Genomic DNA, 24,119 nt, shown 5'->3' with positions numbered 1-24,119 from the left:
TAGAAGTGATGAGACTAGGAATCTAATCATAATTAGCCTTTATATGCTAAATCTAAGCAGCTTGATATTATGCTATAGAAAATGAGGGGTTATTGAAGGATTTCAAGCAAGAGAAAGTTAGGATGATTTCTATTTTTTTCATAAATGGTCACTTTGGCTCACTACCATGTTGACCTTTGGGCAGCTGTTTGGATGATAGGGTCATTCTCTGAAAGTAGAAGAACCGGAGAGTATAGAATGCTGTGTAGTTTGTCTTTCCATAACATCCCCAATTGCCTCTATCCTTTATAAAATCCATCTTTCTTCATGTTATTTTTATGGCCCTCTTAGCCTTATCACAAGGCTGGAATAATTCCAAAGAACAATGCTTAATGTTCAGTATCTATATAGATACTACACAGAAATGTCTGTACTCTTTCAGTGTAGAAACTGATATGATGCCTGGCACTTAGCAGATATTCAATAAATGTTTATTGATGTGAAAGGAGTAAATACCAAAAGAAGAGATGTTGATTCTTTTTTTTTTTTTTTTTTTTTTTTTTTTTTTTTTTTTGGTAAGATTTCTCTGCTTTTCTTAACATGTCCTTTAGATGCAGACAATTTCAATGTCAGCTATTTCTTAACAAACTTACAAGGGTACAACCATTGTATAATAGTACTAATGATAATTAATAAAACATTGTACATTCTAAATAGTCTTCAAAGTCACAAGCTTTTTGCTTTACTAGTGGATCTCAAATTCAATTAACAGTTGGATATGCAGATATAATATTCAAAGAATAGTGAAAAGCTTTAACTCAGCTCAACAATTATTCTTTGGAAATTAGTGTAGAAGGATAATGTATAAATTGAAAATTTTTTTTATACGTGCAAGAGAACTTCTTTTCTAACATATTTCTGAGAATGATCATAAAGGGGATTTATTTTAAAACAATATTTTAGGGGGAGCACGGTGGCTCACGCCTGTAATCCCAGCACTTTGGGAGGCTGAGGCTGGTGGACCGCTTGAATTCAGGAGTTTGAGACCAGCCTACGTAACATGGTGAAACTCCATCTATACAAAAAATGCAAAAATTAGGCAGGCCTGGTGGTGTGCATCTGTGGTCCTAGCTATCGGGAGGGAGAGGTGGGAGGATCATTTGAGCCTGGGAATTGAGGCTGCAGTGAGCCTTGATCATGCTACTGCACTCCGGTGTGGGCAACAGAGGGAGACCTTGTTTCAAAAAAAAACCCCAAAAAACAAACAACAAAAAACAACCCTCCACCAATATTTCGTATTTTATTTAACTTAGTAGTTTGTAACATTTTTTTCATGGTATTACTTACTTAAATGAAATGAAATTACCTGATTTACCTTTTGAAGCTAAAACCCATATTTTAAAGTATTGCTGAGATTCAGAAAATTAGCAGATTCAAAGCTGTTTTTCCAGTGGTTTAAACTCATTACTGACTTTATTTAATAAGTAATCAAATTTTTTCATATTTAGCCAGTGGGATCTCCAGGCAAGCTCCCATCTCCTTTTGATGTACTTCCATCTTTTTTCTAAACACTTCTTAGTGGCCAATGAAAATGTTTCAGGCTCATCTTAAACATTCCCCACCACAGACCCAGAATCAACCTTTTCTCTGAAGAATGCTGATTCTTTGGAGTAGGGAATGGTATTAGACCCTAACAATTGAGTGCTACATATACTCATTGCTACTTCTATATGGTTTTGCTTCCAGAGCCCCATAGCATTCGTCCCTGATTCTGGCTGTGTATTTATATCTCCCTTTTCCCACAGTCAGCACTGTTCTCCCAACTCATTTGCTCAATCCTACAATGTAGCTTAAGTAGTTTCACAATTGTTTCCCTTACTGTTTGCATTCCCCACCCCTCAACTTCCCAACCCAAATACCGCCCATAGTATTTGACTATATTCCCTTGGGTTGGGTATAAGCAAATACTGTATCCAAAAGTTACTTGGATTAGTCCCTTTTCCTCCCCCACCATAGTTGATGACTGTTTAATTCAATCCCTTGTTTAGATTTTAAGTGTCTGATGGAGCAAAAACTATTTCTTTAGGTGTATCTCATATAGAATCAAAATCTGTGGTATAAATCAAGAATATTAATGAGATTGTTTTGCCCTGCATTTAATATCTTTCATTAGACACTCTCACTAAAACAAAGTGAAGTATGCAGTTTTTTTCTTTCCTCTTCCTCCTCTTTCTCCCTCTCCTTCTTCCTGTCATTTCTCTTTTTTGCTTTCTTTCTTTGTTTTTTGTTTCTTTTTGGTATGGAACATTTCTCTACCTTACTGCATTTTACTCAGTATAGTAGAGGCATTTCTGCTATTAATGACATATGCATTCCTGAAAAATCTTTAATTCTGCAAAATTATACCATAAAATTTTAGGGCTTGTAAAGAAAATAGGGCTAGGAACAGATCATTTGAAACCAGTGGAATTTTGTAAACAAAGTTAAGAAAATAGAAGTTGTCAAAAAAACAATAGCATTATTAAATCTCTACTGGCATTTGCACCCAGCATCACATCAGTCTTAGCCTCAATCCCTGGTTTTCTTTCTTTGTTGTAGGTCCTTAAAGTCATTCTACTTCTAATACAGATCAATTTCATCAAAGTTGAAAATCTGCTCCAGGGTATTGATCTGTTGATTTTGTTTTATTTTAAACACAGCGGAAAATATCTTTGCATTTCTTCGTTGGTACTCTCAGCCTCCTTTAACAGTGGAAAGTCTTGAAGCCACCAAAGGAGACTTTCGCTTTTTTTTTGAGACGGAGTCTCGCTCTGTCGCCCAAGCTGGAGTGCAGTGGCCGCATCTCAGCTCACTGCAAGCTCCACCTCCCAGGTTCACGCTGTTCTCCTGCCTCAGCCTCCCGAGTAGCTGGGACTACAGGCACCCGCCACCTCGCCCGGCTAGTTTTTTGTATTTTTTAGTAGAGATGGGGTTTCACCGTGTTAGCCAGGATGGTCTCGATCTCCTGACCTTGTGATCCACCCGTCTCGGCCTCCCAAATTCGCTTTAATTGGGAGAAAACTTGCTCTTGGTTGGATCAAAACCTTCATGTACTGGGGAAAATTGTATATGAACCAGCATAGCTTTCACATAAGACTGATGTCATTTTCCTACATATGAGCTAATTTACATTAAGAAATAGCTATTGTGGCAGAAAAAACTAATATTAATATTGTTTTAGTATATAAAGATACTAAATACCCATTACTGAAGATTTAAGTAATATGGAAAAATATACAGAATAAAGTTAAATTCCTTTCATTGCAAATAAATACTGTCATCATTTTGGTTCATATTCTTTATTATTTGACCTCTTTCTATGATGATAAGGATGACGATGAGGATGATGCTGTGTGGGTATAAAATTTCACATAAATGGGTTCATATTAAAAATGCAATTTTCCAACTTTTTTGAAGCAGAATCTCAAGCAATATAACGATATATTGTTCTTTTTAATGATTGCAAATTATTCTGTATGCATGCCATCATTTATTTACATATTTGTGGACATTTGGTTTTTAGTTTTTCACTGCAATAAAAATGATATGTTGAATATCCTTGATCATATCTTTGCATCCATAAAATAAATTCCTGGAGTGGTATTTCTGCATCAGAAGGTGTATTCATGTAACATTTTGGTACATATTGCCATATTATATTTGTCAGTTTGATAGCCTAAGGTGGTTCTTTGTTTTTATTTATATTGATTTTATTATCAGTGTGTTTACACATCTTTTTATGTCTTTATATACTGTCTATATTTTGTTTCAGTGAAATACCTTTCTCTCAAAATTATTGTCTTTTTTCTTATACTTTCTAAGAATTGTGTAATTTTAGAGATATTGAGCCTTCATGATTAATAAATATTATGATTTTTTAATATCCTGCTGATTGTCTTTTAACATTATGGTATGTTTTAATTTTTATGTAGTGAAATCTATCGGTATTTGTCTTTCATGTTTTCGGGGTTTTGTAAAATGTTCAGAGGCCTCTTTCTACCCTTAAAACACTGTTGTTTTTGTTTCCTTTTATTATTTTTATATTTCTATTTATTACATTTAATGTTTGGCTTATCTGGAATTTATTTTGTTATAATGAATTTAATAAATATCCAGCTTTGATTTTATTCTCCTTCCAAATTGTAGCTAATTGTTTCAACATAACTTGTTAATTCAACTTCTCTTCCCAATATGAATATTGACTTTATCAAATACCAAGTTTCCTTGCGCCTTTGGGTCTTTTTGTGCTTTTCGTATTTATTAGTCATTTCTGCAAAACACATAACCACCCAAATCAGTGGCTTAACACATTTATTATCTCACACAGTTTCCGTGGATCATCAGAAATTTAGGAGCAGCTCAGCTTTGTAGTTCTGATTCGTGTTTCTCTTAATGTTGAAGTTAAGATTTCAACTCTAGCCACAGTTGATGAAATTTCACAGGTATCTTAAAACAATGTCTTCCAATTTACAGGCAAGTATGCAAAAATCAAAACAAGGCATATAAGTATGGAGAATAATCTAAATGAGATCGCAGTTCCATATGCTGTAATACTCACCATAGGCTCATTATAATACCTGGACTTTTTGTGCAGCAGACACTTGTGTCTGGGTAATGCTGTGCTCCATCTGCTTTTATCTCCAGGCCACTCAGGATGAGCTTCTTTGTACTCTGTCCTCTTGGCTGTTTTATTTATTTATATATTTATTTTTACTTTTTCTTTTTTTAACATATGCTGCTAACTTGTCCTTTGTTGCCATTTCAGCAAATGTGCATGCGTGTTTGTGGGTACACTTGCACTTATAAACTAAAAGGACCATAAGCACTCATTCTAAAGGAATTTATTTCTTTTGCTTTCACCTTAAATTGCATAAATCTTTTCCTCTGGTTTGCATCTTCAGTACTGAGTCTGCACTGTTGCTTTTTGAGCTCCCCATGGACTTGCAGCTGCCATACATGGGCTGCGGGCACCCTTCCAAATCTTTAAGCCATAGTCTGAACAGATTTTATTTTTGACAGACTAATCAGAGCCTTAATGTGCTTTCCTGATGGGGGAGCCTGTGTTTCTAATTTTTTGTATTTATCATTTTGTAAAGAGTAGTAATAGTCCCTGGGCTAGCTATAAGTTTGCTGGTTAAATTGTATTTTTCAGTCCTACTTTTTTGTGACTTTCTCTTTCCATTTTTGTCCCTTGGGGTCTAGTGACCTGGTTCTTTTGAGAAGCCTTCCTACTCCTGACTCCCAACCCTGATCAAAGGAAAGGCCATATTGTAGGTATGACTTGAGTTGATATGGCATTCTAGTAAAGGCATTTGCATTCTAGTATAGAAAGCAATATATTTGAAGCGTGAAGAGTAGGGGTCAGGATAGGATTTTCATGAGACCCAGAAACCATGTTCTTTAAAAAAGTTTTTCAATTCTGCTTATTGTTGAGCCCTAATAAGACCCTTGTTCCATTCTAAAATAAGACCGAAGTAGGGCTGCAGTGTAAGAGAAGCGAATATGAAGCAGTGTTAGGCAGTAGGAAAAAATGTGAGGTAACAAAGTAGATAAGGAACAGCAAAGCTTGATACTTGGATAACTCTGCTTTGGAAACTGGCTGTCACATGATTGCTAGTGATATTTTTCCATTACTCATGTTATTGCCTAATGCCCACTTTCTAATATTTTTGTACCCTTCTTTTTTTAGGTTCTGAGTGTTACTACCTTTTTCTTATTTCCCCTGTCTCACTTCTTCTAAGTTTTGATTTTCAAAAGGTTCTTGAGATTTTTTTTTCTAGAGTGCTTTTTCCATTTATAGGCTTTCTTAATTTTTTTAAAGCCAATTTTGAACACAGCCCAAATGCCAAATAATGCAGTATTTTCTTCTTAGCTATTCAGTGAGTATTCCTGATGCTGATAATATATCCTTTTACTAAGCCAGTGTATTATTACTTCAAGAAAAAATGGACTTACGGTGAAATAGTCCAGTATCCTCTACTTGCTTTGCTTGGGTTATGGGTAAGTACCTGGTCTGTTTCATTTATACACATATTTAAGTCCTCATATTGTTAGCTTAAAATTCACATTGCCTTTAGCTTCTACTTAATGATAGCAGTTATACTTTTCTATTAAATTGGAAAAAAATACAGTACAGTGTTGAAATCCAAACTTTGTGGTTATTAGGGTTTAAAGCTTACCAAGCTTCTCCTTGCTAATGGTTATCATTTAATAGGATTTTTCTCCCTCTGTAAAAAGCTATTATTCACTGTCTTATTAATTTTTATGGTAAACTTTTTGTGGAATTTATTTCATTTTAATAACTGAAATTTGAGATTAGGCATTTGTTGTAAATGTTGTTAAATGGTGTCTATTTGGAGTTACAGGATAAGGATAATTTATAGGATTAGGATGGCCTGAGCCAGTTCTTAAGAGAGTCCTAGAATATTGTTAAAGGATTTTGATTGTTATGGTTTCCAAAAATATTGGAGCCATGAAGATGTCCATATTGATGAGGGAAAAAAAAAAAAACTAAAACAAAAAAATTCATATTCAGGCCGGACGTGGTGGCTCACACCTGTAATTCCAACACTTTGGGAGGCTGAGGTGGGCGGATCATGAGTTCAGGAGATTGAGACCATCCTGGCTAACACAGTGAAACCTGTCTCTACTAAAAATACCAAAACAAAATTAGCTGGGTGTGGTGGTGGGCACCTGTAGTCCCAGCTCCTCGGGAGGCTGAGGCAGGAGAATGGCGTGAACTTGGGAGGTGGAGCTTGCGGTGAGCTGAGATGGCGCCACTGCAGTCCAGCCTGGGCAACAGAGCAAGACTCAAAAAAAAAAAAAAAAAAAAAATTCATATTCAGTCTTATGTCTCACTTGTCTTAATATATATCCTGTTCCCTAATCTGGCCAGCATTCTTGCTATCTCAGATGGGCTGTATGAATCTTCACTCTAATTATATTTTTCTTTTATCTGAGTGACTTAACAAATGTAATTTATTCTTTTATTTCTAGAGTTTGGAGGAAAAATTTTAAACATACAGAAACATTCTAAGATTTTTATAATGAACATTTTTAAACTCACCACCTACATTCTAATTCATTTTTTTTCTTTTTAGCCTCTCTCATCATGAATTTTTTTCCCTGTAATTCCAGTTCTTTTCTTCCTTTTCTTTTCTTTCCTCAATGACTAATATGTAATTTATTCCTGTGGTCCAATTCTGTCACTAAGTCATATATTTCCTTTTATTTTGCTTAAAAAAAGAAAAAACCTCAAGACACCTGACAGTGCTGAACACATTCTTGTTAACTGGTCAATATCAGTACATATGATTGCCCCTAACTGGTCAAATCTTAGAACAGCATGAGGTTCAAAGCAGAACAAAATGATTATATATTAAGTGTCTTATCACCTAGAAGATGGGCTTTATTGGTTTATTGTCTATAATGGACATCCTTAATTCTGTTACCCTTTTTTGATTTGTTACTGGTAGTCCTCTTCCTTAGACAGAGCTAGTGCTTTATCTGAAGAAATACCCTTTGATGATCTAGCCATTTTCTTTACACAAATGCTTATGTAAACAAAACAAATGCATATGAACATTTTGAACCTCTGGAAACCCTGCAAGGTTTCACAGATGAAAAAGTTTGCTTACTGAGATAAAGTAATTTCCACACTGTTGAATCACGATTTGAACTGAGGTCTTGGATTCAAAGCCCACCAGGTTTTCACTGACTTTCCCTCTTTGCTGATGCTGCTTCTGAAGAGCACCTTGGACAGGGTGGGGCCTGCTCTTCTACAGAATCTGAGGGAAGGGTGTGCATAAATGCATGATGTTTGCAAGTTGGAGTCCTTACCAAAAAATCAGGAAGCCTTTCTGAATTTCCATATCCTAGTTGTTTCCTGGTTGTATTTTCTCTCTACATCAGTTGTACTAGAGCATGACCTTCAAATTCATTTGATTTTACGTATTGCTGACTTAAAATTGAATACATCAGTTTTAACCTCTCTTCTCTTAGTATCCGGATGCTTACCAGTTTACCAACAGAAAGTCACAATTATCTCCATGAAAGAAGCAATTTTATAGGGCGTAGCTTCATCATTGTATCAGTGTTGACTTCTTTATTGGGTATCTTTGCCAAAAAATGACTAACTTTATGCCTTACATAATTACATTTCTCCTCCTTTATTATTTTTGACTGGTTTTCCTCTTTCTTTCTTATTTCTTTTTTTGTGTATGTGCCATTTTGGTCTTTCCTGGGAATTTTCAAGTGAGAACTACTAACTCAGACAAGACTCAAGATAAAGAATTTGAAACTAGTATTCATGTTCTAAAGAGTACTAAGTGTCTGTTTATAAAATATTATTTACTTATAATGTGAAAGGAGCAAGGTAGTCCTGAAAAATTTTTTAAATTGCTCTCTATAGATTACTTGCCAAGATCTGCTTCCATTGGAACCAAAATTGTTGTAATTTATCAGTTTTTCTTTTTTATCCTTGTATTAGTCCAGATGTGTCCAAATGTTTCCTGATTTTTCACATGCTTAGGCTCTGTTTACCAAGCCAGGTTATTGGTACCAGGGGCTGCTAGAAAGATCCATGGAGGATGACAGCTGGATTATGTGTGGTCATCTGCTTGTTTCTTGTGATCTTGTCACAGGTCCCTCTGGGGAGGAACTATGGCTTGGTCAATCTGGTGTCTTAACACAGTGTCTAGCACAAAGTTGGCACTTAATGTTGAAAGAATGAAAATGCAAACTCCACATGGAGAAAGGACCGTGCTGGCCTTGTTCTATTTCACATATGTATCTCTTAGCACAATTCCATGGTTCATGGTACGTATGTATATACTGACCGATTCAGGCATTGTACGTCAGATTTGCTTGGATCCCCACTCTTGTGTTCTCTGATATTCATAGTTTGATGATTTCCTCTTTATAAATAAAATCTTGATTTTGCGTAGGCTTATGATGATGATTGAAAGGTTACATTTTACATAAGATACTGCTTTATAACTTATTATTTTCCTCTTACCTTCAAACCTCCCACACAACTTTTAAATAGTTTTTATAATTAGGATGACTTGTGGTGGATTTATCCACCTGGTTGCCATGGATGAGTGATTGGTGACTTTGTACAGGCTAAAACACAAGCAGACTTAAGAACAATTTTAGATGAATTAATGCATGATCAAGCCACAAGTTGTTATGGGAAGGAGATAAATTTACAGTGTGGGTTGTTATGTGGTTGAGGTCAGCATCACCAAGAAACTCTCACTTGTAAGTGCTGTATGCCAGGTGGCAAATATGATTTCACTTGATTCTGAAAGCTTATTTAAAAAGTATTCTCAGTTTAAGTACTTCAGCAATGAACCTGGTGTACTTACAACTTTAAGCAATAATTTTCTCAGGAGCAGTGTTTTGAACCTCAATAACTTCCATAGTTACAAGAAGAATGAGGTAACTGATAAAGATTATTCCCTTTTTGCCAGGGATGATTTTAGTACCTCATTGTTATTGCTTAGATGAAATTTTTCTCAGAGGAAGTTGGGGCTAGGTACTTATTAGTGTGGTGGTTTTAAACATTTAAAGTGTGTACAAAAGACCGGATCATCTGAATGATTCTTTGGCAATTTACATAGACAAGGAGATGCATTAACTTTGCCAATATGCGAATGCCATAAAACTTTAAGAAAATTATTGGATATGACAACATAGAAATGTTGTGTTCATTTCTTCATGTATGTATGGCTTCTTTAGTATTTACATGATAGAAGCTTTTAACAGTGTTTTATTATTATGAAATATAGGTGCCCCTCACAATTCAGATAAGACAGCACTGAATTGAGCCTTTTCTTTTCAGCCTCTGAAAATAGCAACCACTTGTACCTTGTTTCCAGGGTAGCCTTTATTGCCCTTGCTTCCTTGGCTTGGAGCAGGATCAGCACACTATCAGACTGACACATCTCCCTCATGCTCCTTTTTAATCTCTCAGAAAAACACTTGCCCTGACTTTGTTGGGCAGGGGATGGTAGCAGTGCTCTGGTCAGCAGTCGAGTTGTGGAAATGAGAAGTGAAAGAGCAACAGTGTTCAGGTCTTTATATTTAAAATGTTCTTTTACATGATTTGCACTGGTTTCAGCTCCCTCACCATTGTGTCTTTTAACCAGTTGTTTAATAAAATTAATTCTTTTTTATTTTCGACACTTAAAAAAGTCTCAAACCATAAAGGCAACTTACTTTTTCTTAGTCAATAATGATCTCAGTATATTTTTTTAGTATCTGCTAAAGTTCTTAAGAAACAATTAAAAACAATAAAAAATTATAGAAATAAAGCATTCTGGCTTAGAAAGAACCTTAGGTATTACATCTAACCCTTCCTCCCCCTCACTTTTTTTGGAGACAGGGTCTTGTTTGGTCACCTAGGCTGTAGTGTGGTGGCACAGTCATAGCTCACTGCAGCCTCAAACTCCTTAGCTCAAGCAGTCCTTCCATCTCAGCCTCCCAAGTAGATAGGACTACAGGTGTATGCTACAATGCCTGGCTAATTTTTAAATTTTTAGCAGAGATCGGAGTCTTGCTGTGTTGCCCAGGCCTCGAACTCCTCACTTGAGTTCTTGCTTGGCCTCCCAAATAAGCCCCTTCTTGTTACACATGAGGAAATAGGCACAGAAGTGACTTGTTCAAAGTCATGGAGCTGGTTATAGACAGACACAGATTATCCACCTCAGGTCTCCTGAGTCTCATTACCATGCTCCTTTTTGGGTACTAGTGACTAAATGGAGTAGAAGTAATGTAGGAGAACATTACTGGAAAAGAAGAGGAAGCTCAAAATTCAGGGAATGTGAATTTAATGCAACTTTTATTAATGTTTCCCCCTAATTTACATTTTAATCATGCATACTACCTTATCACTAAGATAGCTGTGGCATTGTACTTGGAAGCATTCTGTTTCTATCCTGCAGGTATCCTCAGCTATTTTGTGAAGGTCCATGCATGCAGGGTATGATGAACAGCAAAGAGAAGACATGTTTCCATTCTGTGCCTCTTAAAAGTAGTGAACATTCGCCAGAACTTTCCAGAAGTTTCCAGAAATATGACAGCCTGCATTGGCTGCATAAACAACATTATAGTCAGTTAAATATATTGATTGCTGCATAAACAGGAAATAATCTTGCTCAGTGTTGTTTGTACTGCTTAGAGCAGCAGAGACTGGAGTGAGAGTGTGGTTTGTTCATTGTGATGGGATAGAGATTAACACTAGTGTTACCCCATATTATCTGTATATCAAAGTGACTTCCTAGGGCAGATACCATCTTTCTTTTTTAGAAACCAGCTAAAGTTCAAAGAAGAAAATAGTAATCGTCTCTATTCCCAGCCTCCAGAATTAATCACTGTTAGCATTTTGATGCTGCTTTCTTCCTTCTTTTGGTATACTTTAATAACTACACAAGTAACATATGGGTGGTTATTAAACAATTAAAACAATATAAATAATATTCAATTTAAAATACTTTTATGTGCACATATAAATGTATGTAGAAATGTATTGTTTATTGAAAGTTTTTGAATGGTACTATACTATATGCTTAGCCATCTTTATATCCTCTGTACTTAGCATTGTTGCTTGATAGTAAATAAATGCTTACTGAATTAAAAATTCACGTAATAAATTTTGTATATACTCTATCCAAACTGAACTTATTTTAGTTTCTTAAACAGCTACATTTTATTTTGCCCCTAGGCCTTCATATATGTTACTGCTTTTACCTGAAATGCCCAGGTCTTCCCTCAAATGCCATTTTTTCGGGGGTGGGGGTGTAGTGGGGCAGGCCTTCCTTGATCATTTTCTGATCAATAAGACAGCCTTGCTTCATGCTGTCGTGCTTCAGGGCTATCGTCCCTTTTTAATGCTCATCCATTGGAAATAATTGTTGAAGGGCAGTCTTCCTTGGTATATTGTAACTCCTTGAGGGCAGGGAGCACATCTGCTTGTTTGCCAAAAAAAAGTTTGAGGAATGGAATTATGAACATAATTTTAGTATGAAATATTTTGACATGTAATTCAAGAGAATGACAAAATAACAGTGCTTTGACAGGCTACCACAGCCCCTTGACACTTTATCTCCTTTCTTCTCCCATCATTGCCCATCTAATTCCAGATCCTGTCAGTTCAACTTCCAAAATACATACTTAAATCTGCCCATTTTAGTCCATCTCCACTATCATCCTACTCCAACTATCATCTCTTGCCCTGGACCACTAGAATAATCTGGTTTCCCTATATCCATTTTTGTCCTATCCAGACTTTCAGATAGATGATTATTTCAAAATGCAGATACAATCATTCACCTCCATTTTAGAACATTTCAGTTACTTCGCATTTGCTGCAAATCCTTACAGGGCCTGCGAGGTCTTAACTGCTCTGGCATTTACATTGCCTCCTCCCATTTATGTCCCACTGTACTCTTCCACTTCCTGTATGCTTTATCTACACCAGCCTCCCTTCAGTTGTCCATCACAACATGACCACTCCTGTCACAGGGACTTTGCATGTGACATGGCTGCTCTCTGGAATACCCTTGCCTACCCCACAGTTCTTTATCTAGACAACTCCTCCTCATTTTTGAGTTCAGCCTCTTCCTCAAAGACCTTTCCTGACCTCTCTGTATCTCTCTCATAGCACTTATTACACTCTTATGTATGTTTATGTGATTTTCAGATTGACCCTTATCATTCCATAGTTGGTTGTAAAAACTCGATGAGATAGGGGACTGGGACTGGCCTTGCTCACTGTTTTATGGTTCCCTGGTGCCTAACACAGTGCTTGTGGAAGACCCTTAGTCAACACTGGTTGAAAGAATGAATAAGCCAAGTAGTAAGTGAGTGGGTAGATGAGTGGATGGATGATTGAACTGCCTTAGCAGGGACAAAGAGACAATCCACTGGAAGTCATTTTCTCATGGAACCAGGTGGAGGTTAGAATGTAGAATCTGGTAGTGGTGTTCATTTTCTGTACAATGTTTGTTCTGCAGATACTTAATGTAGTACGGAGGTAAACTAAATGTAAGGAGACATTCAGGATGATATTTATTTGCTAACTTTTCCCCTTTTCTCATTTTCAGAAGGTAATAAACTTGAGGAGTGAGTAAACATCTGACCTTTAAACACCCAAATATCAGTATTTTCCAGACTGGCTCTAAGGGAATCACTTGAAGTGTTTTATTTTGGTGGTCTGAGTGAGAGTGGGGATCTTCATTTTTAAGCATGTCAATCAAGGCAAACTTGGGAAACACTACCCTGGAATTATTATCTGGGAGTTGTATGTGACTTAAACATAAGTGTAGACCACCTAAAATAACTTTGAAGCTGTCAAACTGGTCAAAGAGGAATTGATTACTTACTGTTGAGCCATTTCCTTTCTACATATTATTCTACATAGTAACTATTTTTTTTCCCTATGTACATGGGAGCATGTTATAAATTACTTGTGGAGTCAGATATTTTATAATCTGAAATCTTTGTATATATTTATTTATATTTTGGAAACATTAAAAAGAATAGATGTGGAGGTCATTCCATTTATACATTTATTGTAAGACCGATGTTTGTGTTGTTAAACCTGTGGTTAGAAGTGTTTTCAGAGAGACTGAGCTAATGAAATCTAATATTGAGGAGAATGCATCTTTTGCATCTTGAAGGTACTAATTTGATAAATATGTCAAAGTTATTCTTCTATATTAAGGCAGATAGTACATGATAAATGGGACCTTTGTAAAATAGTCCATTGGAAAAGTATATTAAATCTTTTGTAGAGATATGTAAAAGGAGCTAGTAAAGGTGTTTGGATTCTAGGCAAAAGATGTCATTGAAGAGAAATTAGTTTTACTCAAGGGCTCACATTAAAGCTGGGTATGAATGAATGAAACATGTCAAGGAGGTTTACTCTTTTAGGAGTATAATGGTTAAGATAGCTCACAGAAACAGTCAGTACCTTGGGCCAAACACATTTCTTGAGTACCAGATGTGTGAAATCATAAGCAATTTAACTTAAGATTATAGTTATTAGATGAGTTTGAATGAAAACATGTTTTTAAATTGCTTATATTCTAAAGTTAGTCTGAGTTACATTTATTCTGATTAGGTATAAAAAGATTACTGGTTTGGGTGAATGTTATGTTATGTGCAATATATGTTGATAAAAGTATAAAAAACAAGAGTACTGGTCTTAATTACTTACCTTGCATACATATAGCCCTTATTGATGTCAGTTACAGTAGGTAATTCAGAATTAGCCAATTTAGATTATCATTCATCTTTTTCCTGTGATATATTAAAGATTTGGGAGGGAATTAGTGGTTGAGTATTTTTATTTTTATCTATTTTCTGAGTAAACAGATAACATTGTGAGTTTTATTGTATACAACACAATGTTTTGAAGTACATGTACATTGTGGAATGGTTAAATCTAGCTAATTAATAAATGCATTATCTAACATATTTATCATTTTTGTGGTAAGAGCATGTAACATCCACTCTGTTTACATTTTTCAGGAATACAATATCTTATCATTAACTATACTCACCTTACTATACAACAGATGTCCTGAAATGTATTCCTCCTAAATGTAATTATATCTCCTTTGAGCAACATCTCCCCAACCTCTCCTCCCCACTAACTACCCCACCTTCTGGTAACTACCATTCTACTTTCTGCTTTTATGAGTTTAACTTTTTTAGATTCTATATATGAGTGATTGTGCAATATTGTCTTTGTGTGCCTGGATTATTTTACTTAACTTAATGTCCTCCAGGTTTTTCCATGTTGTATCAGATGGCAGGATTTCATTCTTTTTTATGGCGAAACATCTTAAAGTTATCTCACATCTTAAAGTTCATTCATCCATTGATGGACACTTAGATTAATTCCATACCTTGGCTATTATGAATAGTGCTGTGATAAACATGAGAGTGCAAATATCTCTTCTATATATTGATTTCAGTTCCTTTGGATATATTCCTAAGAATAGGATTACAGAATCACGTGGTAGTTCTATTTTTAACTTTTTGAGGAACCTCCAAACTCTTTTCTATAATGGCCATATTAATTTACATTCCCATGAAGAGTGTATACGGGTTCCTTTTTCTCCACCTTTGCCAGCACTTGTTGTCTTTTGATAATGGACATTCTAACTGGGGTGGAATGATATCCATGTGGTTTTGATTTGCATTTCCCTCATGACTGCACATTCTTTTCATATACCTGTTGGCTATTTGTATGTCTTCTTTTGAGAAATTATTGTTAAGCTCTTTTGACCATTTTTTAATTGAGTTGTCTTTTTGCTATGGAGTTGTTTGAGTTCCTTATGGTTTTTTGGATATTAGCCTCTTGTCAGAAGTATAGTTTGCATATATTTTCTTCCATTCTCTAGGTTGTCTCTTTATTATGTTGATTGTTTGCTGCACAGAAACTTTCTAGCTTGATGTAATCCCCATTGTCTGTTTTGCTTTGGTTGCCTGTGCTTTTGAAGTCTTATCCAAAAAAGTCTTGCCAAGACTCCAGCTTGTGTGACAGAGTGAGACCCTGTCTAAAAACAACAACAACAATACCAACACCGCCACCACAAACAGTGCAAGTGATTTATCTCTGATTTAACAGTCCAAATGTAAGCAATGCAGGACAGTATGGTGCTTCCATAGTGTTGCGGACCTAGGATCCTTCCATTTTGTTGCTTTGTCATCTTTACTTGAAGCTTTTATCTCATAGTTTGAGATGGCCACCCCTACTCCAACCACCAAATTGTTACAGTTATAAAATAGGGAAGAAAAGGGAGGGCATCCTCCTTTTCAGGGTACAACCTAGAAGTATATCCTTTCTACTCATGCTGTTGATCAAATCTAGTGACATGGTCACACTTAGCTGCAAGGGAGGCTGGAAACAGTCTTCAGTTGGGCAGCCACGTGTTCCACTGAAACTTTTATTGCTGTAGAAGAGAACAGATATCAGGGGTATAAGGAGTAACTTCATCATAATAGTCAGCAACAGAAAAGAATTTACTTCTGGAATGCTTATTTTTTTCTAACTTACTGTTTTGTGTGGAGAAATTTCCTACTGAAGTTAGCAAGTGGACTTGAGTCGTGGAAAAGCGTTAACCTGAGTTCATGTATTTTGCTTTAGGACTTTAACTAAGTCAGATTTATTCTGACGGTTACAGGAATGAGTGTGAAATATATTAAGAGACAAGATTGCCCTTTGGTAACTCTTACTTTTCATGTACTGTTTTTATGTTTTTGTTTTTCACCTATCTTGAGACTAATTTCATAGTTGTTTTCTTTGTATTTTTAGGTATGGCACAGTCACAAGGGTGGGTGAAAAGATACATCAAGGCCTTTTGTAAAGGCTTCTTTGTGGCAGTGCCTGTGGCAGTGACTTTCTTGGATCGGGTCGCCTGTGTGGCAAGAGTAGAAGGAGCATCGATGCAGGTGAAAATGATATAACTTAATTCTTTAAAGCACATACTTCATTGTTTTTCAAGCACTAGAAATGAGAGTGCTAATTGTTATTCCTATTCTGGGAACTGAAAGGTTATAAAAAGGCATTGAAATGAAATTTTACTTTACTGAATGTGTTCTTAAGGTCTTCTAAAACAGTCATATTATAATCAGAGGAGAGGTTAATAAAAGTAACTATCAGTTCTCTGGGTCTGTAGTTTAAATTTTTCTGAGAATTTTAAGTGGAGATTCTTAAGAAATTATACTAAATGACACTATTTTCTATTAATATGGCTCTATTCGAATATCCTTTTAATGCCAAATTATTAGTGTAGTTGCAAGATAGGTTTGAGTCACAATCAGTTGCTCTGTTGTTATATAGGTATATGATTTCAGTTTGTAGAAATGTATAGACCATTGATCCCAGATATTGTATTGTATTCTTTAAGCATGTTGCTAATTGAAAAGATTAAGTGCAGTTTACAGTGGAAGAACTTTGGAGTGGAGATTTCCAGAAGTTTTATGCAAATAGTCTTCTGGAATAACTTGGAGAAAATTATGTTGTCCTAAAGTTGATGTCTAGAGCCTAGTGGTTTTAGTAAGCTTATGCAGTTAGGCAGAATTTGCATTTTGTTATGGGGTTTGGTTTCTTGTATTATCAATATGTATTAAGTTCATGCGTTGTGCTAAATAGTTATATAAAACAAATAACTAAAATGAATATATAACCTTCTAAAAAATCAAAATTATACAGAGAATAACCAGCTTAGTTTTTTTTTTCTTTTTGTTTTATTTAGAGCTAGTTAAGGGAATAGTTATCAGCTTTAGGGAGTTAGAATTAGTTTGCTTTATTTATTATAATTATGGTGTTGAACTTCTCCCTGAGTTCTGGTAGTCAGTGAGATACAGAAGGTCAGGGAATCCTTTAGCTTCTTTGGGAAAAGCTACATTTTTAAAGCTGGACTGCCTTTATATTCTACTTCCATCATTTGAGCACAGTTAGGGCCTTCTCTTGGGCAGAAGATTCTGCTCTCAACCCTTGTCTTTCAGATTCTCTCCATAGTGGGTCACCAGCCCAAAGCAAACTGGTCACTTACTTTGAATGCAAAAATATCTTAATGTAGGGGTACAGTAAACATAGAAAGGGAGATTTACAGGCATATGGCTTTAAATACACTTTAACACATTAAAGATAGAATGTATTTTATATTTGTTGCCTCTTTGATCTTGAATTCCTAGCAGCCTTGTCTTAGACCCAATCCTTAGGAAAATGTAGACATTCTTTGCTGAGCTTTGGAATCAGATTCTTCATTTCAGATTAAAACTGCCTTCTTCACAGCCATCCACATTCCTTTTTGGTCCCAAGGATCCCTTTGAATCCATTCACAAGCATGTATCTTTTGGTAATAAATAATCCAGTTAAGAATGATTTTTTTCCCCCAATTTTGTTACTGTTGTCTTGCTATACAACTATCACTGTTCTAAGAAGAACTTTTCCAGAACACAAAATCTCCTTACTTTGGATCCAATGATATTCCAGAGGATCATGTGGCAATCATAATATCCCAGTCTTCATATTTTTAGCCTAATATATTCCTACGGAACATCTATGTTGATGGCTTGTGCTGTGAGCTAAAGCGGTTCATTGCATAATATGAGATACAGGTCTTGCTTACAAGACCCTGACTGTCTTATGAAAGAACAAGACTTATCCCCAGTGAAGAAGGTAGTGAAGAAAGTGTTAAATCATGTTATTTCTAAATGTCGATTCATGGACTAAAGCCAGGTTTGCATTAGATATATTTGAATTTGCAGAGGTATTAGAATTTCTTGCAGTATTCCTGGGCCCTACCCCTAAGAAGTCAAATTTATTATGTTAGAATTTGTTTGGTATATTGTGTATAGTTTTGTCGGCTACTGGTAGTAGGAAAATAGCTTGGTACAAAGGGAATTTGTTGGAAGGCTTATTATATACACACAAGGAAGTCAGGAGTGAGGCAGTTGTCAGGGACAACTAGAGCCAGGACCTGAATGCTGTCAGAGTGCTCCGTCTTCTTTCTAAGTTCTTCTCTGCATCTTGGCTTAGTTCCCTAAGACCAGCTTTCTTTGCATAGCAGGGTACATGGCTGCTGGCAGCTCGCATGCCCAGTTTCTTCACTGCCTGAGAGAGATTGCTCCTACTGCCTTAATTTCAGTTTGGAGTATCTTGGGGAAGGACTGTGATGTATTCAGCTTGGGTCACATGCCCTTTTCTATACAACTATACAGATCAACTTTGGCCACCAGGATGGGGAACCGTGACTGGTCCAGCTTTGAACAAGTATACACCCCAAGTCTGTGGCTAGGCCAAGTGATCTGTAAGAAAATGACAACATCTCTTTGAATCACATTGTTCTGTGGGAATTAGGGGGTGGAGTATAGGTGACATTTCCTAGAGGAAAGAGAATGCTATTTTCTGAATCAAAGTAGAATGGAATTCTAGGAAGAAAGGAAAACAGGTTTTTACAATCCGGTCTATATTTCATGAAATTTAGACCAACTCTAGGTATAATAGATAATTTAATTTACAGTTTCACTAGATACCAGTAAATCATACTTTAAATTATTTAAGAGCAGAAATTACAATAATGAGATTTACAGATTAACTAATTCAACATATTTGAAGACATCTTTGCTACTATACAGCTTTGATCAACTAAACATGTTTATATCATGGGGTTCAACAGAATTTTTGACAATTGGAATACATTCTTCTCTTTAAATTTCTCTAATGACTCAAGGACTGAAATAGTTGGCATGGTGTGGAGATCTCTGGAAGTCCCTGAGCATCCTGCAAGGAACACAGCTGCTTTTCTTTACTCTGGGAAAAGCCACTCTTGAAGGTTACTCAGCAACTGGTAGAAACATTATTTAAGAAATAGCCAAGGATTGAAAAATTAAATCTCATGAAAGGGACATGTAATACTAGTATTTTGGGTTTATTGAATACATACTGTTATGGTAACACTGGAAATTCACTTTGAGTAACCAATTTTGCTGTAAAAATTGTTTTTCGATCTTTCAAAAATTCTGTTGGTGTGTGTTTAGGGGCAGCATGTTTTTAAGATTCCCTCTATGAGAAATACTTATTTACTTATTAAACACTACTCAGTGGTTCTTTTTTCAGGTTAGGATTTTCAATATTAATTTGCAATTCATTAAGTGTTTGACTAGAAAGATAAGGGTGATCAAACATGGGAAGTATCAGCTAATTAAAGGCAAGCCACAAATGAAAATAAAGTTTCTAATGATGCATTGGTACAATTCAATGGAAAATAGGATTTAGTTTATAAAATATTTGGTTTTTATAAAGCCGTAGAGCTACATTCATTTCATTAGATGAGTTGTCCCTTTTGCAATGCTCGACACAATAAATGCTGGCACAAATTGGTGGTTAATGATTATTCATACTGACCTATTCACCTCATGCACATGAATCACTTCTACTGGTTGCTGAAAGGTTACCTATGAAAGTAGATGTTCTTCCTTTTCTTAAAAAAGAAGCACCACATTACACGACATTAATTTAATTCAGGAAATGAAGACTGATATTGCATATAGTTGAAACTACAGAGGGAATTTATGTAGGTGGAATGTAATTATTCAGATTAGAACTTTAATCGCTTACAGAGGCTTTTAGAGTAAAAGGGTGCCCTAGGAATAGTTTAATGACCTCATGCCAAAGTTTTAGGTTTTATTTGAGTGAGAATTCCTGCAGTGGGGTTACTGGTCCTGATTAAAAAAAGTATATGCTTTCCACATTTAAAACTAAGATTTAAAACTTTGAAAAGTAAGTAAAAGAAATAATTTTGTGTCATTATCTTTTTTTTTTTTTTGTAATTGATACATAATTTTTACATAGTATACCATTTTCCTATTTTCATTTGCATGGCCAGAGGGGAAAAATACTTGAACACACTACTACACAATCCTGTCTCTCTAGGTCAGACTTCAGAGATATATGTATGCGGAATATATTAGGAAATTACAGAATATGTAGGAAAATACAGTTTAATCAGCAATGAGGTTTTTGTTCATCAGTAACATACATTTATGGGTTTGAAATTGTCTTGACTTTCAGCTACCTGTGATTATCTTGTTTCCTGTTGAGTTTGAAATTAAAAGTATCATCAAAAAGCAAGCAAAGAGACTCTGTCTTTCAATCTGTGTTAAAAAAAAATTTTTTTTAACCTATAGCCGGCTTAATAATATTCAGCAGTCATTATTGGTTGTAACTTATTTTGACACTCTGAGAAGCTGCATACAGACTCTCAAGAAAAGAGATATATTGTGATTTACATACCAGCATTTAAGATAGAGTTATGGAGTTTTATGTTACCTGCTAAATTTGCACTTCCAAGATGCTGGGCACCAGCTGGCACACATTTCCTCCTGTGCTGACTCCTCTGTGTCATCACTCGCCTTGGTCTGCTGGGGCTGACGTCAAAGGAAGTCAGGATTTAATGTTGGAATGCTTTATTGGCTTACTTGTGTGCTTTCTGCCCAAATTACTCTTGGCTCAGAAATCTCACCTGATGTTTTACCCCTTAGGATGAGTTATGAGTTTTTACATAGTTCTGTAACCTGTCATTAGTAGAGACTTTGTATTTATAGCAACAAAAGTGTGATCCTGAAACATTTGGCGAGTGATAAATTTGTAATGTCCCTTTGTGGATTTTTCTTCACTTGCCGTGATAGAATAACTATGTGTTTCTGTTTTATATAGCCAGGGTTATATCTGTTATTTAAACACAAACTTTATTACACTTTTTAAAAAGTTGTTGTAAATTTAGATTTACACAAAAGTTGCAAGAGTAGTGCAGAGAACTCCTATGGGTTCTCCTCCCAGATATACCAGTTTTCAATATTTTAGTATATTTATTTTATTATATTTTTTTCCCTCCCTCTTCTCTCTCTCTTCCTCCTCCTCCCCGTCCTTTTCCTCTCCCTCTGTATTTATGCGTGTATGAATACATACCCACAAAAAGTCTTATTAAACCATCTGAAAGTAGGTTTCATGCATCATGCCCCTTTAATTCTGAATACTCTTGTACATTCTTCCTGAGTCATGATGCTTGCTGATTAGTATATTAATGCTTTTCTTTAGCTTATTTTAAAATTTTATACTTTATTCATAGTATTATAGAGCTTTAAATACATTAAGAAATGATTCAAGTTCTAAACTTTACATTTGAAACAACTGAGACTCAGACAGTTGAGGTACTTTACGTAAGCTCACACAATCATTGAATTTTGGAATTCTGACTTGGACCAACTGTGATAGTGCTGTCCATTTTACTAAATAATAACTAATAAAAGTTGTGCCTTGTCACTGTTATGATGCCTCTTTATACTATTCCTTCTCACAGTGATGTTTTATTCCATTTTATTTTGGTTTATGGAATGATGTACTTAGTAAGTTATTTAATTTTGGGATGATTCTGTAGTACATTTAGTACTTAAATATAGAAATTAAGCTTTATGTTATAATGGGGGATAAAAGCTTTTAAATTGTGCCGCTCAGATTGATAGAAGATACTCTTCTCTTAGAAAGTCTAAAGATTATAAAGTTTATAAGAAGGGATTAGACTATCTGGAAATATAGCAGATGAGACATATTGAAATATTCCCAATGCAAAACTCGTAAAAAATTAAAAACAAAACATTAAAAACTTTAAAAATGTAGAACTAGCTTGCAGGGAAGCAAGGGAAATTCTCAGAGACCAGAGTAAGGGGAAATACATTTCCAGGGCAGTAAGTACACTTTAAAGTCAGTAGCTGTCACATGGATATTCGTCAATTCCTGGTCATTTAGAGCTTTTGGTTTCAATGGCCATATGGGGATCAGAAGACAAGGTCATAGGCTCATACAAGGCAGGAAATTGGAACAGATATTCTAAATAAAGTCAGGACCATGGAAGAGACACATCTTTAGGAAACGGATAGACTAAAACAAAAATCTGTTCTGTAAGAACAATTGTCTAGGCTCTGAGAGAGAAAGCCCTGATGTGGAATTGAGGTTTGAATTCGCATTCACTGCACCTGAAAAATCCTAAACTGAGATACTAATTTCCAGTAGCCTGGGTTTAGAGCACCCCCAGGCACCAAATTCCCTGGGCACATGCAGCTTGCAACCAGGCCTTATAGAATCCCAGAGATAAAGTTTGATGAACATTATATCCCAGTAAAAATATTGCATGAGAAAATGAGCTCTATAAGTGAGAGTCAGAAGCAACTGTGAGCTGAACCAGACTTTAAAGACTTGAGAAATTGGAGCTATCAGATATTAAGCGTAGTTGAAACAAAGAGAGGAGAATGAAAATAGAGACAGCAATAAGAGATAATCTAAAATGGTCAAGCAAAGTACTAATTTTATCACTTGTGCTTTGATACATTGTTTTTTTTGGGTGATGATGGCATTTATTGTGGTTATTGTAAAAACTTATCCTCATAGTATGAATATTACAAAATTGGCAGTGAAAGACATAATAGCTGAGATGTACTTTAAAATAATATGACAAAAATAAAAGTGTAGTAGGGTTACAGATGGAACAAGATCGGCCATTAATTCATAATTGTTGGCTCTACGTGATGGATTACATGATGGTTCATTATGCTAGTCCATCTACTTTTTAAAAACCATTTTTATTGAGGTGTTATTTATATACCATTGAATTTACCCATTGTAAGTGATATAATGATATTTTCCAGCTTTATTGAGGTAAACTGACAACAATTACATATATTTAAAGTATACATGGTATATATATATTTATTTTACTTTAAGTTCTAGGGTACATGTACACAATGTGCATGTTTGTTACATGTGTATACATGTGCCATGTTGATGTGCTGCACCCATTAACTCGTCTTTTATATTAGGTATATCTCCTAATGCTATCCCTCCCCCTTCTCCCCACCCCACGACAGGCCCCTGTGTCCAGGTGTTCTCATTGTTCAATTCCTACCTGTGAGTAAGAACAGTATACATGATATTTTGATACGTGCAGACATTATGAAATGATTACCACAAATTAATTAACATACCCATTACTTCACATGGTTACCTTCTTTTTGGTGGTGAGAACGTTTAAGATCTACTCTCTTAGTAAAATTCAAGTGTAGAATACAGTATTATTAGCTATAGTCACCTTGCTGTACATTAGGCTTCCAGAAATTATTAATCCTGCATAACTGAAACTTTGTATACTGTGACCAACATCTTCTCATTTCCCCTACTTCTCAGCTCTTTGCAACCACTATTCTACTCTCTGCTTCTGTAAGTTCAACTTTTTTCGATTACACATAAAAGTGAGATCATGCAGTATTTGTCTTTCTGTGCCTGGCTTATTTCATTTAACATAATGTTCTCTAGGTTCATCCACACTGTCACAAATGACAAGATTTCCTTCTTTTCAAAAGCTGAATAATATTTCATAGTATATATACCACTGTGTGTGTGTGTCTGTATATATACACCTGCAGAAGAATATCCACACACACTCATATATATACAAAAACCCACAGCCATACTGGCCATACTTCCCTTCATCCATTTATGAACATTTAGGTTACTTCCATATCTTCGC

General features: G+C 35.4%; 1 protein-coding gene across 3 annotated transcripts in view; it reads left to right on the top strand.

Annotated features, from left to right (window-relative positions):
- The window catches only part of IMMP2L (IMP2 inner mitochondrial membrane peptidase-like (S. cerevisiae)), a 924,235-nt gene that overhangs the window by 34,034 nt on the left and 866,082 nt on the right, over positions 1 to 24,119 (top strand). For 2 of the 3 annotated variants that reach the window (XM_011999199.1, XM_011999201.1), the window contains exon 2: positions 16,346 to 16,482. In XM_011999199.1, the coding sequence (XP_011854589.1) occupies positions 16,348 to 16,482 (135 nt within the window). In that variant the 5' untranslated portion in view covers positions 16,346 to 16,347. Of the gene's footprint in view, positions 1 to 5,220; positions 5,289 to 16,345; positions 16,483 to 24,119 lie in introns of all 3 variants that reach the window. The other variant, XM_011999200.1, reaches the window with a different exon arrangement.

Source organism: Mandrillus leucophaeus, unplaced genomic scaffold (assembly GCF_000951045.1).
Source record: "Mandrillus leucophaeus isolate KB7577 unplaced genomic scaffold, Mleu.le_1.0 Scaffold588, whole genome shotgun sequence".
Classification (NCBI taxonomy): Eukaryota; Metazoa; Chordata; class Mammalia; order Primates; family Cercopithecidae; genus Mandrillus; species Mandrillus leucophaeus.
The sequence above is the reverse complement of the archived record's forward strand: the minus strand, read 5'-3'. Positions and strand labels throughout refer to the sequence as shown.